The 14,939-nt window shown below is 40.7% G+C and overlaps 1 protein-coding gene across 3 annotated transcripts; it reads right to left on the minus strand.

Annotated features, from left to right (window-relative positions):
- Window positions 1-1,750: 1,750 nt before the first annotated feature.
- On the minus strand, window positions 1,751-7,688 carry spo11 (SPO11 initiator of meiotic double stranded breaks). 3 transcript variants are annotated; one of them, XM_044352806.1, is made up of 13 exons: window positions 7,533-7,688; window positions 7,077-7,187; window positions 6,185-6,273; window positions 5,708-5,774; window positions 5,486-5,594; window positions 5,058-5,144; window positions 4,599-4,635; window positions 4,292-4,401; window positions 4,040-4,139; window positions 3,619-3,656; window positions 3,149-3,225; window positions 2,625-2,736; window positions 1,751-2,082 (listed from the first exon to the last, which is right to left on the minus strand). In XM_044352806.1, exons 1-13 carry the CDS (start codon window positions 7,643-7,645, stop codon window positions 1,963-1,965), a joined length of 1,170 nt encoding a protein of 389 aa, XP_044208741.1. In that variant the 5' UTR covers window positions 7,646-7,688; the 3' UTR covers window positions 1,751-1,962. The 3 variants fall into 3 exon arrangements, with proteins under 3 accessions (XP_044208741.1, XP_044208740.1, XP_044208742.1); XM_044352805.1 differs by having other exon boundaries at window positions 7,077-7,190; XM_044352807.1 differs by lacking the exon at window positions 5,058-5,144 and having other exon boundaries at window positions 7,077-7,190.
- Window positions 7,689-14,939: the final 7,251 nt, after the last annotated feature.

Below are 14,939 nucleotides of genomic sequence, written 5' to 3' on the forward strand. Positions count from 1 at the left end.
CAAGAAGTAAAGGAAATCTTAAAATTATGACTTCTTAAGTAGGGCTAAAGTGACAAAAGAAAAAAAAAATTAAGCAAAAATGCATTTTTTTCCCCTCACATGTTAATATTTTCTGGATTTCTTGGCATTTTATGATAGGAAATGGAATATCTTTGGATTTTGGAGAACTCGCTGGAGTTCATGAAGTCATCATTGTTTTGAGTCATTATTTAAGAAGAAATGACCAAATTTCCTGATTTCAGCTTCGCAAATGTGAATATTTTCTGGTTTCTTTAGTCCTCTTACATGGTGGACTAAAAATCTTTGGGTTATGGACTGTTGGTTGGGACAAAAGAAGACTTTTGAGGATGTCATCTTGGGCTTTGGGAAACAGGGATTGACATTTTTTTATAATTTTCTTCCACCAAATGAGTAATCGATTAACTGAGAAAGTAATTGACAGATTAATTAATGAAAATAAATGATAGTTTCAGCCCCTCTTTTGTAATTTAAAAAAAAAAAAAAATCAAGAAAATATTTGACAGATTAATTGATGATGGAAAAAATTCTGTTAACGCTAGTTACAACCCTAATTTGAACAAACCTCTTTAGTAAATAGAGCCAGTTCCTCTATTATTTGCCGCACTATTTTAATTAATTTCTTTAAGATCCCCTCAAGACATGTTTTAAGATGTAAATAAAATATTCTACTTTGAATAACAATTTGTGTCTGAAATGGTTTTTCCACAAAAGTTGTCTTGTTAAAATCCTTAAAATGTCACCTTCTTCTCCCTCATTAAAAACTCCAGTCTATGAATATGTAAATATATTTCATGTTTAAAGATCTCCTGCTGGACACCAGATGTCGCCTACTTCACTGTTAAGTCCATTCTCAGTGTTTGTGCACTGGAGGCTTCAACTTTCCACATTACACTTGTGTAAGTTGATATTGGACCAGGATTGACTTCCAGACTAGTAATGATGTCACAAATAATGCTCGTAGGTCCACCAACTTAAAATTTGATTTTCAATGAACACAGAAAAACTTTCCCCCTTCAGCAGATGAAGTGAAAACAGCCTTCTAGTGTCAAAATCTGCACATACATCATTCGGCACAGTGAAGCTCCAACATTCAACTGATGTAAAAAAGAAGAAAAACACACTTTTCACTGTAGATGGACTTTAAATATTTCTAAAATACAATGTAAAAAAGATGCACCCAATTAACTGATAAAAAAGAGGAAACACTTCTCTACACTTCTTTTCTATCTGATAAGGCTCAACTTCTTTCACAGTGAGGCAAACGACTGCTGGAACACAGTTTTTGTTGTAGAAAGCTGTCCATCACTTTGTTTATGCAGTTTTTGTCAGTGTGCATGTGACGATCGCTAATGCTGACTTTACCCACTTTTTTAACAGCTCTTAAGTTCATCACAGTGTGTGCTCTCTACCTTGTCCTCCCCTGATGAGGCTCACTACATTACCAAATTCTACTTTACATGAGCACTGTCCCCCCCTGCTGGAGATTAGATCATATAAAGAACAGCAACCTGAGCCCTGATATGCATTAATGAACGAACACACGCTCACAGATACTCCAATTTCAACCCTTGAACTCATCATCCTTGTATCCTTTGCACCAGCACACACAGTGTCATTCAGTGGTTGTGGAGCCTGTAGAATAATTCACACATTGTGTTGCCAAACCAAACAAAATCTTGTGAATATAAATAAGGCCAATGAGAATATAAAGATAAGAACATGCTCTGACTTGTCATTGGGATTACAGTGTTTTAATGATAAGATGAGACATTCCTGAATTATAAACACAATCACTGACAAACATGCAAACATTACAAACCGAACAAACTCATATTTCTCTGTGACAAGGTTAGGCAGGACTGTTACATAGAAGATCTTTTCTTGGTTTTGCAACCAGTTTTAGCTGTTCATTTTTTATTCCACTAGGTGGCAGCATTGTGCTCATACCCAGCCTCCATAGCGCAGCTTGTTGGGCAGGTAGATGCTGGTGAGGAAATCAGGAGCTATGGCTGCCAGGGACTGTATTTCAGCCTTGACCTTACTCTGCTTCATTAGTTCCATCTAAGACGAGAGCAAACACGCAATTTTAAAGGAGCGTGCAAGAGAGCAAGTCGTGCAAACAAGCATAAATCATCATGTGGTTGCCTCCAGCAGCCACTCCACACCAGAGTGGCTACTCTGTATCCTCAGTACCAACGAGCTAAGAGTCCTCTCACGCAAATTCCTCCGCCATGCGTCACATGAGCAAAATGTTAAAACTGTGTAAACCTCTGAAGAAGAACACCTTCTTCCTTTGGAAAAGCAACGGATCAAAAATAACCGATAACCAAAATCACATGGAAAAGGTTAAAACTCACGTTCATCCAATCAAGTAAAATTTACTTTAGTGCTTCAGTAGAACAAAATCACATGCATTGAAAAACGGTTGGTAAGAGTTTTCATGGACGTAGGGAAGTTATAAACAGTAATACTGGATCACTGAATGATCTTTCAGCCCTACAACTAAGTTACTCCAAGTGAAACGTTTCAATAACGTTACTTTCACATATTACCCTTCACTCTACCTTGAAAGCACTTTCCTCAACCTCTTCTTTCTCTCTCACCTCTTTCTGCCACTCCGGTTGGTTAGTTAAGTACGGCCTTTGGAGGAGGCTGCTGAGTTTGCTTTCATCTCTCTTGGTGAGGGGGATCAGGGCATCCTCCGGAACACGCAATCTGAAGGATGAAATGTCGATTTTACTACACACGAGCAAATCAATTTCCAAAAAGTGACAGCAGGCGGTTCTGTTGATGGATGACGCCCTTACATTATTATTCCTTTCATTCTCAACAAACTCACATTGAGGAGTTATTATGTTTATGTTTAGAGGTAAATATAAGAGGGAAAAATGTACACGCTACAATTAAACATATGTCAAAAACCCATTTTGGCCTAAATTTGTACAAGGGGACGTATACTTAAAACTCAATACGCTCTCAGACTCAGATCTTTGAAAGAGAAAAAAAAAAAAAAAAGTGAGGGCGACAGCAACAGAAACCAAAACAAACAATCTAAAATGTCCCCAGAATATAATCCCAATTAGAGGCAGAAGGAGGAAGTAGGAAGTAGCGAATGTTGAGTCCAAACCTCTGGAGGTCAGAGGGGAGGAGGCCTAGCCACATAAGGCTGGGGACGGTCAGACTGTGGGCCTCAAACGACATGGCCTGTGGAAAAACCCACACAAACACACACACACAGACACACACACAGACACAGCATGCATACACACAAGAGTACATCTCAAATAAACACACAGATAATCAGCACTGTACCTACATTATGCGGTTATGCCCAACACATGTTCACAATGAAGTTAATGAACACAAGGATGATTACACAAACATCACAGAGATCAACAAAGACACTGCCACACAATCATTCGACATGTTCACTCCATACCATGTCAGTTTAAATATTCTGGGATGGATGATTGGTCCATTTTTTTTTTTTTTTTTTTTACTTAAAGAGGGGCATAATTACATATTGCTAACAGAGACACTGAACAGGCCACATTGGATAATATACAGTACAGGAATAACTGGCATGGCAGGACTCACCACTGATCCGTACTTGTAGATACACATGATCTCAATGCCTGGGAAAATCAGAGGGAGAGACAGAGACACGCTGCAATCACCGACATACCAGAGCAATTATCCTCTGAGATGTGTAACGGAGCTTAGAACAAAGTAAAGCATTACATATGTGTCTCGCCATGCAATGGGAAAAGGAGAGGTATCAAGACTAATGGAAAACTGAGCCATCCTGCCTGGACGAGATCACGCTAACGGAAATAATAGCCTGACTAGGCACTATGACACAGTGGGACAGGTGCTAACATCTGCTGGCTTAGTGGCACATGAAACCTCACTGTGTGTGAGATGAAAAGACGAGTCAAGTGTTGTGAAAAGTGCGGAAATATGCGAAATATGCGCGAGGGGTAAAACCGGTTTGCGCTCAACAACAGATGACGTGTACCATGAGGGTCAGCATCCACCAGAGCGAAGATGGGGATATGCAGCGTGTCCCAAAGCTTTCTCACCATCAACCTGCTGTTCACATCTGGCACGCCTTTACCCTGATCCACACAGACACATCTGTTATGTATACAGAATACTGATACTGCCCCTTTGAGAGGAGACAATGTTAAAATGACTATTATTCAAGTCAGATTTACAACATCAAATAAAAAAAAATAAAAAAAAGTAGTGGCAAAAGAAGGAAACACACTGTGATTATGATGCAAGGAGAGAGTTTTGTGCAGAAGTCGTCATCCAGCAGTCTCTGAAATGTTGCATCCTTCTCCACTATCATGACAAATTTTGCAGATGATACGATATCTGTACACGGTTAAGGAAAAACACCTTGATCTTGCAACCATATCCACACAGATAGTAAAAAAAATAGTACACAATATGACATTTTAAGAAGTATCTAGAGGCGACCAAAAATTAGAGAAGTAAATGAGAGAAGAAACAGGAACCTATTTTTATAAAGCATAAAACAGTAAAGTTCTCAAACAAATGACAAAGGATACCTCTGATCCCACCGATGTTTGATGAAACTGCAACAGCCTAAAAAACAAACACGGACATGTTAAAGAGGTTCAACGAGTAAAAGATGTCACTCAAATGTTTTCCTTTCTGTTATAAGCCTGGTAATACTACTGTTGGTTTGGTAGGCCACACTCTGAGGTTCCCTGTAAAGATGCTGACACCTAATTTTTTTTTTTTAAATCACATGTTTAAACCAGTACACGCATGCGGATGCACATGAACACCAAGATGGCGTGTTACACATGTCTGCTGACTAATGTTTTATAAGGTAGGAAATGTATCCAGCATAGTTTTTTGGCCTTATGGATACAAATAATGCTTTTTGGTGATAAAAACATACGAATAACTGCTTACGATGATACCTTCAGGATACGTTTCAAGTCATATGAAGACTATTTCAGTCAATGAGGTAGTTGGTGTCAGATGTTGGTGGAACTTACAGCAGAGCTGGAATGGCAGTCAATCCTTGTGCCATCCTCTTCCATGTAACAAAGATCACCTGATATTAATCCCTTGGACGTGGCCAACTGGTGACATACACACAAGTTAATGTGTGTTTGTATTAACACACACACACACACACACTCACACATGTGTGCACATACTTCTGACAGTGCCTCTTTGAATTCAACTTTATTTCAATGTCTGTTTGATCAGGTGTTTCCACAGGTGTTTCCTCAGATATGAAGCAGAACAAAATGCTTAAAATACCCCACCGACCTAACAGATTTCATCTGTGGGACCTAAACTAATAAAGCATATCCAGAGGAATTTTGCTACAAGGTTTTAATATCTGAGGTGTGTGTTTTCTGCGGTAGAATCACACATGTACACTGTCTCTCACATTAACACACGCATGCACACTTACCACATGTAGTGATCTGCGAGGAACCTTTAGCATGCAGGAGATATCATCCACTATATTATCAACAGTTTTCTGTGAACCAAACAGCTGTGTATTGTTGTAGTAGATGTCTCTGTGGGGAAAAAAATATAGAAAACGTCATGTGAACAAATTTAAAAAACTATTTTCAGATTTTATCAAGCTTTAATGTTTATTTGAAATGGGAATATGTGGATTGATGACAACCTTTTTGTAGCATATGAGTTGCTCTGCACAAGTCTGTAGATGACTGAGAGCATCTTAAGAATTTGTGCTTTAAACAGAGAGACAAATATAAATAATTACTAATTTTATCCAGAACATTAAACAGTATACTTACTATCATGAGTGTTATTTCTTTAAAGGACTGGAGTTAAAAACATCAACATATTCTGTTCTTAATTAGGATATCCATGTGGTAAACCGATCCTTAAAAGCCTCTTTCAACATGTTCTGTCTCTGCCAATTTGTCACTTAAAAATAAGTCTGACTTTTACTGCCGTTTGTGCAGTTTATGCATGTGTTCACAATGAATATAAATGAAAGCCACATGAAGTACAGTACAACTGTAAAGGTTTTTTTTTTTACTAAAAGGAATGTCGGTTGACAAGAACAGAAAAGCCGCATGTGAAACAAAATGAGAAAATATAAGAACAGAGGTGTGTGTGTGTGTGTGTATCTCACCAAATTTAGTGACAGACGAAGGACAGTCGCTCCTAATGGTGGTGACAAAACTTTCGGAACTCATTTGAAGCCCGATGGCGCTGTCAAAACTTAAGTGGGAAGTAATAAAGTGCAGTAATGAAAGACAAACTTATGGAAACTCAAGTGGAAAACAAGAAAAGAAAAGAAAAATACACAGATCGTGCGTGATACATTTACAGCTTTGAAAATCAGCTCCCCCACCTGTAAGCCATCTAAAACTCCCCACACCCCGAGGGCTACCTGTGAGAAGGCCTCCCCCGTACCTCACCGCCCCGATTCCTCTGTGTTGGCGTTCAATCTGTGGGATTCTCACATTTGAAAGGACTGAGCCAGAATGTGCTTTAAGCTGCAGCAATGTTTGATCCAAACAAGACTAGACAGTCTGCTTTGTTCTGAGCATAAGTTCTCCGCAACCTAGTCACATTAAAGCCTTTCGCAAATTTGTGTGTGTGTGGTTGTAGGCCAGCGCTTTTTAATTCCTTATCACTCTATCATCTTTTAAGCAGCAGGAAGTTTTTTCAACTTCAATCTCGCTGAAGTTGAAAGTTACGATTTTTCTTTCCTCCCACCTGGTTTGCCCCCGCAGTCTTTTTAAACCCCCCCTTATACAAATTCAGACAGAGGTGAAGTGTTTTTCCTCTTTACAGGAAATTAAACAGCAATCTGGGCATCTTGTGTGGCCTGACCTCTAAAAATAAGACATATGTAGGTAAATGTTTATTTATTTCTTTACACAACATGATTGCTTGTGTTTATCTTTTAGAGGTCAGGCAGCTTACGGGGATCCCACACAGTCGGTGTGTCAAATGACTGCAGTGTTCAGGGTGGAGAGAAAAACTTTTCATGCTACAGTACATTGAAATGAAGTTACCTGATGTTGACCCAACTGGATCTGTTGGGCAGCGCCAGGACAGGGGCCTTATCTTTAGACAGACTGGTCACTATTTCCAGAATTATGTTTTCGATGCGGGTGAAAATTTCACTGCTGGAAACAAAGGTACAGAGAGGACAACAATATATGAAAATCATGAATAAAACAGCGGAGATGTTAGATAGCCCTGTATATTAGTATTTTATATTAGCCCTGTATATTTAATTTTACATTGCTATATTAATGTATATATTGTTATATAGTTGAATTTCTGGGAAAAACTGAGAAACTATTAATAGATCAAATTCAGAGAGGGGTGTTTGTTTTTACTAATCCTGTGAATTAATACCGGACGACACCAATACCGGAAAACACCAATGGATGAAATGCTAACGCTAGCTAGCTCAGTTTAACATCACGTTAGTTAGCAGTAGGGTAAATTAACTGTAATCTTACTTGTTTATTTCTTTGTCGACACGCTGACAGTCTGTCACGACTTCAGCATTGATCAGCAGTTGAGCACAAAGCTTGTCAGTTTCAGTAAACAGCTCCGCTACATGGGATCCCATCCTGTATCATCGCTTTATTGTTCCCGCGTCAGGTTTTTTGGCGGAAGTCTCGCGCGGTTTGTGCGTTTGATTGGCAGAATTTTCGCGAGGAAGAATTTTGCCTGTTCTATTTTTTTGAAAGACAAAAAAGACCATGGGAACTTATACATATATGTATTATCATTTCCATCATATTTCCACCACTATGTTAACTACTTAGTATTTCAATTTTCTGCTGTTACTTTACACTACTCTGCTAGGTGTACTTTTTACTCCACTACATTTCATCAAAAATACCCCAACAGGTTATGGAATCAGATCTGCCACAGCCAAATGCTGCTTACATTCTAATGTGTTAGAAATTATAATTTAGAGGTAAAATCTATACACTAATGTTTTTCCTGTTCAGTGAGTACTTTTACTTTTATACCTATATATGTGAATTTAGATGATAATGTACATCAACATTTTGAATGTAATGGAGTAATTTTACAATGTTGAATTACTACTTTTACTTAAGTAAAGGATCTCAATGCTTCTTCCACCACTGAATTCATGAAAGACACAAACTGCGACTCTATACAGATTACATATGACAATATTATTGTACCTAAGTGTTTCCATTTTATGTCGTTTTTAAATTTTACTTTAAACTTTTTACTTTTTACTTTTACTTAAACATACTTTTACATTTCAGAGGCAGACATTTTGCATTTGACTCCCCTGCATTTATTTGACAGCTGCAGTTACTAGTTATATAGCATACTGAATACTTTTACTTTAAAGTCCCCCTGCACTCAAAAATATGTTTTTCTTCTGGTTCCTACAGTTGGTTATTTGAGCTTTACTTCACTTGTGCAGAATGATGTATGTGCAGAGTTTGACACTGAAAGGCTGTTTTTACATCCATCTACTGAATGGGGAAAGTTTCTCTGTGTTCATTGAAAATCAAATTTTAAAGAGTGGGCCTATAAGCATGATTTGTGACATCACAAATAGTTTGGAAGCTAATCCTGGACCAATATTCAACTTAGACAAGTGTGATGTGTAAACTTGAAACCTCCAGCGCACAAACACTGAGAATGGACTTTACAGTGAAGTAAGAGACATCTTGTGTCCAGCAGTTAAACTTCTGAAATGAAAAATATTTGCATATTCATAGATTCTGGATTTTTTTAACAATGGAGAAGGAGGAGATGCTATTTTAAGGATTACATAATTGAACTTTTTTTCTGGAAAAAACATATTAGACACAGATTATTATTAAAGGTAGAGTACTTTATATACATCTTAAAACATGTCTTGAGAGGATCTTTAAGTATATTTTGCTATACCTCCCAACATTTACTTAATTACACAAATTACACAAACTTGCTTACATTGTAGTATTGGTGCTTTAACTTAAATAATCAGTATACTATCTGTAAACATTCTGCATTTATGATATGCTTTCACATCTTAATAAAACCAGCCTCTTGTGAATCCTCTCCAATCTGTATATGTGTGGATAAGGTTGCCAAAGATGCAGAAATACCAGACTAAATAATCTACAAGAAGTATTTATGTCCTGACAGGCACATAGCAGCTTGGACGTGACTGCGAGAAGCTACCAGTCTTCCTCTGCTAAAGGTCAGTGCACATTTGCAACCTGCGTCCATTAATAAGATCCAGGAATGTGTGTGGGCCAGTTAGCACCTCATTGTAGCAAGGTAGTAAGCCTATGCTGGTGGTGTTTTGAAAAATCCCCATTAGCACCCTCTGTGGTGCTCAGTAATGAGACCCTTGTGACGTCCCTCTCTCTGCCTTCTGCCTGTGAGGTTGGTTTTGGCTTCCTGGCTCAGGAGCCGGTGGGTGGGGTTGGAGAGGCCGTCAGGAAACTACCTCCACCTTTAGGCCTCAGCCTATCTGGGTGGCTTCCTTGTCTTTCTTTTCTCATCCTGCCAGGCCTCCACCAGCCAGATGGGTTAGGGTTTTGTGTTTTTTTTGCACGCACGCACACACACACACACACACATACTTCACTCATAAACACACTGCATTACTGACCTAGCTAATTTTATCATTATATTTTATCTTAAGTTAACAATAAATGTAATTTTGGAGACTTTATTCATGTGTGGTTCCCCTTTTTTGTCGCTGACTCTGAGCCAGTTCGTGACACCCTGTATGTGAGCTTGCTGTTACTTGTCCAAAGGTGTGTCTACTGTATGTGTGTCTTTCTGTTTCTGTGTGTAGTGGTTTCAGTAGGGGGGTTGCCGAACTAATTGGCTGCGATTAGAGCCCCAAAGAAACCAAACACATAATGTATCTGTCAGCAATGTGGAAGTGATTTTTGAATATAAATTTGATGATAGGTGTGTGTGTGACGATAATGTTGGCCAACATGTTTTAAGAGCTGTGAGATGCTATAAATGTTGTTCTTTTTTCTTTCTTTTTTTTTTTTTTTTTTGGCTAATTACAGCTGTTTTTGAGCACCAAACATTCAAATAACATTAAATAAGAACAACGCCTTGAGGAAATCCCACATTCTGCTTTATCAACAACCTTTCAAAACCTGTTTTTTGTCTCTTCATTGCATCATCTTACAATCATGTCACTTTATTGTTAAAACAGAGAAATTTGCTTAGATTCTATAACTATTAGGTCATCCAGAGTCCCCACCTTCAAGAACTGCTGGCAGGCATGCTGTGTGTGTTTGTGGAGGCACTGCAGTCTTTCTTTCACAGTGTGAAGGCCTGGTCAGAGTGTGTGGGAGCCAGGATCTAAAGAGAAGAGGTCTGTGCCCCTGACCTGACCCTGAATATTTCCTAATGTGCAGCTTTACCAAAGGTACCCCTTAGTGGCTTTGACAAGCTGCTTCCGTAGTAATGGCTCTTAATTTCTGAGTAATTGCTATCTCTAAGTGATGAGGGACAACCCCTCACCCAAGCTGAAAAAAATCTTAATATGTGGAAGACCACAGGTTGTGGGGGTCCTTTTTCTTCTGTTCCAGAAAGGCTGAGACCCCTGCTGTTTCTTTGGCCCGGGAGAGATTTGTGTCGAGTGTGAGGCCCTAACCTGAGGAGACAGAGTGCAACGAGTCATGTGCTTGTCTCGGGATGAGTGTTTGTACTGGGCAGGAGGGGGGAACACGGGGGAAGTAGGGGGCTGCAGGGTCAGAGGAAAGAGAAGGGGGGCACCCGCTGCAGGTGAGGGGGATTAGCTGCAGCTAGAGGCCCAAAGAAACTAAATACAGATCTGTCAACCTAATCCTCACAAATAGAAAACAGAGCTGCCCTCCCTTCCCAATCCACATAGTTCAGCACATCCACCTCCTGCTCCTCTGCCCCCACCCCCCACCCCCCACTTTCTACCTCAGGCTCTCTTGCTCCTCTGTTTCTCATCAGCTTTTGGCCTGGGCCAGTCTGGCAATGCCGCCTCCTCTCCTCTCCTCTCTAATGGCTACTCAGACCAGTATCCCTAAAGAGGAGCTGACTGATCACCCAGGGTCCTCTCTGATTGACAGAGCTACACAGCCTTACAGAGTGATGAGAGCAAGAGTCAAAGGGGCAAGGCCTCTCACTGCAGAGACAAGAATCTAAATGGGACCTCAGCTTAGAGCTGCATGGAACTGGGAAGACCTTTATCAGGCCCTCACACCTCAGTAATGGATGCTGATAAGTATGTGGCTGGGTGAGGAGACCAGCTCAGTGTCAAACTCTGCGCTGATGACACAAGTGACAGAGTGCCTGAGTGATAACATCCTGCAATGGATAAGCCCAACTAAGTCGGGCATTATGGGAAGCTTAACTAAAACGGTATCTCTGACTGTCCGTGACACCAACCATAACTGATGGGTCTGGCTGGACTGCTGAGAGCTATGAATCAGATCTGAGCTACTTTGGTGTTCCCAAGTGCCATATCCGGCTGCAGACAGACATGCGAGTGACAGAACAGGACCGGATACAGGTGAAAGTAGGTACTGAGTGATAGGAAACCTGCAAGGTGCAGCATTTCAAATAAGATAGACATGTATTATTCAGCAAAAAATCTCTGCATGTCATTTGGACATGTGATGCTGTCATGAAACTTGTTTGTTATGCAAAATGAATAGTGTGGAAATCCCATAAAGACTGGGATAGGAGTTGGGTTGCAATTGCTAGCTCCAAATTGGTAAAATATTTGGCTAATCCGTGTGGAAAAAACTGTGTTTTAGTTCTTTGAACATCAATCTTTGGAGATTTAGTTCTTAAAAATTAAATGCTTTGTAACTGTTTTTTAAAAAATGTAAAACGAGAGACTTGACAAGGGATTTGAAAGGATTTGGATTTGATACATGGATTCAGTGCTGGATCCAGATTTGCATCCAAAATGCTATCAAACCCAAAAACTAAATTGGATATACAAAGTGAACTATTTCAAAGATGTTTCATGTACCCACCCCCTCTCTCTTTCTTCTGCCTGTCTCACAGCTGTGTCTCATATGTTCATGAGGCCCCTGGAAGTGTGAGACACCAGAAGGGGAGCATTTGCAATAGCTCAGCTCCACCTGGTTAGGCTGTTTTAACAGGCCGCTGGTCTGTGCAGCGCACGCAGTGGGGTTACGCCAAAAAGGTAGACAAGGGTGGGTAGGACAGGCAGACAGGGGGGAGAGGAAAAAATGTGCCTCCGCCCTCTGCTGTCCTTGCACTACGACCCCACACTGCTTCATTTGAGGGTCAGTTTACCCTAAAAAAAAGTTTTACTGTATCGTCTGTGGGTCTGCTTGGCTAGACCACCCCCCACCACCCACCCCCCAATGAACCTCATCCGCCTCCCTGCATCCACAGGCCTTCAAAGGACTGCTGCCTGCTGTTCTCTGAGGCAACACATGAAATAAATATTAATCTGACCTCTGACCGCATGCTTTGAGCTCCTAAATAGAGATGACTAGGCAGATAGAAAGAGCATCAGCTCTTACCATGGAGAAAAACATAAATAAATAGAGGACATTATTACTTGGAGATTGAGGGTGTGAATTTGTCTTGTGTTTGTAGGGGTGTGAGACGGTTTCCAGGGACGTTTCACTGCACTGCTGTGTGGTCTTCTTTGGAGCTTAGTATCATGCTCCAACCTGTTGGAGTGTAGTGGGGAGTGTGTTTGTGCAGGTTGTCTGAGATCATAGTGGAAAGTGTGTGTGTATGTGCGTGTGTGTGTGTGTGTACACTCTAAATGCTCCAGGCCAAATGCTGAATTTGAGCTAAATGATATGAGGATTAAAACATATGTAAAGATTTTGTGAGCTTACCTTTGTAAGAGCCCTAATATTATAATCCGTGAATCAGTCATAAATATGCGGCTGTCCAGCTGAACACAGTTCTGCCTTCAAATGCTTATACACATTTACACTGTATTATCAATTCATGTATCATTTTACAAGCTTATTGTCGTAATGGTACATTTGTACACTTACTTAAATAGCCTACGTTACATTTTGTGTGTATCTTATCGTCTGTCCACCACTTCAGAGTCTACTGAAATATCTCAACAGGTATTTGATGGATTGCTATGAACTTTTCTACAGACATTTGTGGTCCCCAGATTATGCATCCAAGTGACTCTGACTTTTCCCCTAGTGCGACCATGAGGCTGATATTTTAGTTCTCTATTAAAATATTTCAACAGCTATTGGGTGGATTGATTCATTTTGTCCAATACCTTTGTTTATGACCAAATAGCTGCAAAATCTGTTGTACTTAGCGCTACTTAGTGTGTTTAGAGCTAATTAGCAAATGTTTGCATGCCAACATGATAAACAAATATGGTAAAAAAAAAAAAAAAAGATGTGCTAAAAATCAACATACTAGTATTGTCATTTTGAGCATGTTAGCATGCTAATGTGTGCATTTCGTTCAAGTACAGCCTCACAGAGCCGCTAGCATGACTGTAGACTCTTAGTCTTGTTTTTCTATGTGTGTGTTGTCGATAGGTTCAAGCACTGTTTGTTCTGCTTTTCTGTTTTAGTTCTCCTTGTCAAAGGCCTCTCAGTGAAGCTCACCCAGCCTGGCCTCCGCCTGTGCCCACTGTTTACTGTGACTGTCACCAGGCCCATGGAGGCCTAAACAAAGGGGGGTCTGTTCCTATTGTCCTGCCCGGGATTGTCATCCCGTCTCTGGGCACAAACTGAGCTGAGGGCTAGGGGTTGTTGGAGGAGCACCGGGGGGTTTGACCTCACCAACCCTACAGCAACGGGAGAGGAAGGGTGAGAGAGCAGGAGAGGGAGTGTTACAATGAGAGAGAGAGAGAAAAGAAAGTGAGAGAGAGAGAAAGAGAGGAAGATGTATAGTTATAACTGAAGGCAAGACCCTTTCATGTCCCCTGTCGGAAACTGCTGTAATGTAAACACCTGCGGCCATTAGCTGATTCTATCTGAGGCACCGGATAGAAATGTTTATATGTTACAGGCTACTACTGAAAGGCCATTTAAAAGCAAATAGAGGATTAGATATACAGAATGAGTAGGGGAAGGCTATGTAAGCTTTCAGGCTTTCAGCCATGTTGAATTGTCATTGGAAAAAGAGGAGTGGAACGCCTTTGAAGACAAGAACAACCACATTAAATGGGCAGGAAGGTGAGCTAAGTGTAGAAGACCCCAAGACACGCTCTGCCTCCTTTCCTCCCTTCCTCTGTTTGCAATCATAGCTTAAGCCGTCTGGCAGCCTCTCTTGCTGTGCCATTGAAGTCTAATTTTATTGTCATAAAAATCACCTGGCAAGCTGTAGCCCTAAAACATCTCAACTACAGAGCCTATAAAACTCCACTCTCTATGTAGTGAAAAGGTTTTAGGAGTTCTGTCTAGATAAAGCAGCCGTTCCTGGTGCAAGGGCCATCTGAAATCCCTCCGCCTGTGTCAGCGAGAGCAGAGCGCACAAGAGGGTCAGGAGCGTTCCATTAAAGTGTGGTGTTTAAGAGGTGCTGGGGCCAGGGGGGCAGATGGAGGGATGAAGCAGCTGCCAAACATCTGCACCCCTCCTTCGCAGTCTGCGCTCTGTCTGTGCACCGCTGCCTTTGTCACAAACTTCCTGCCCCAGCAGTGGGGATAGAAAGCTCGGATATCTTCAAAAATGCGGCGTGAAATGGCAGTTGTACGGGCCGCAGTACTAGGTCTTTGACATCAAAAGACAACTGACTTTTAAGTCTCACAACCCACGTGACCCAAGGTATTCAGAGAGTGCACCTGCAGATCACTGAGTAACTATTATAGTGGCAGCACTGCAACTGCATGTTGCAACCTCTCCCACAGAGGCAAATAATTACTCTCTGATATGAAGTCTGTTATTTTCCATAAGCACACTAA

Source organism: Thunnus albacares, chromosome 5 (genome assembly GCF_914725855.1).
Source record: "Thunnus albacares chromosome 5, fThuAlb1.1, whole genome shotgun sequence".
Lineage (NCBI taxonomy): Eukaryota > Metazoa > Chordata > Actinopteri > Scombriformes > Scombridae > Thunnus > Thunnus albacares.

Bases quoted from the DNA above. Each gene is read 5' to 3' on its own strand.
- spo11 (XM_044352805.1), bottom strand. From the start codon at position 7,645: ATGGGATCCCATGTAGCGGAGCTGTTTACTGAAACTGACAAGCTTTGT. The intron at 6,274-7,076 runs GTAACTTCATTT...TTCCCACTTAAG, and splicing joins TCCAGTTGGGTCAACATCAG to TTTTGACAGCGCCATCGGGC. The intron at 4,402-4,598 runs GTATCCTTTGTC...AACCGTGTACAG, and splicing joins AAACATCGGTGGGATCAGAG to ATATCGTATCATCTGCAAAA.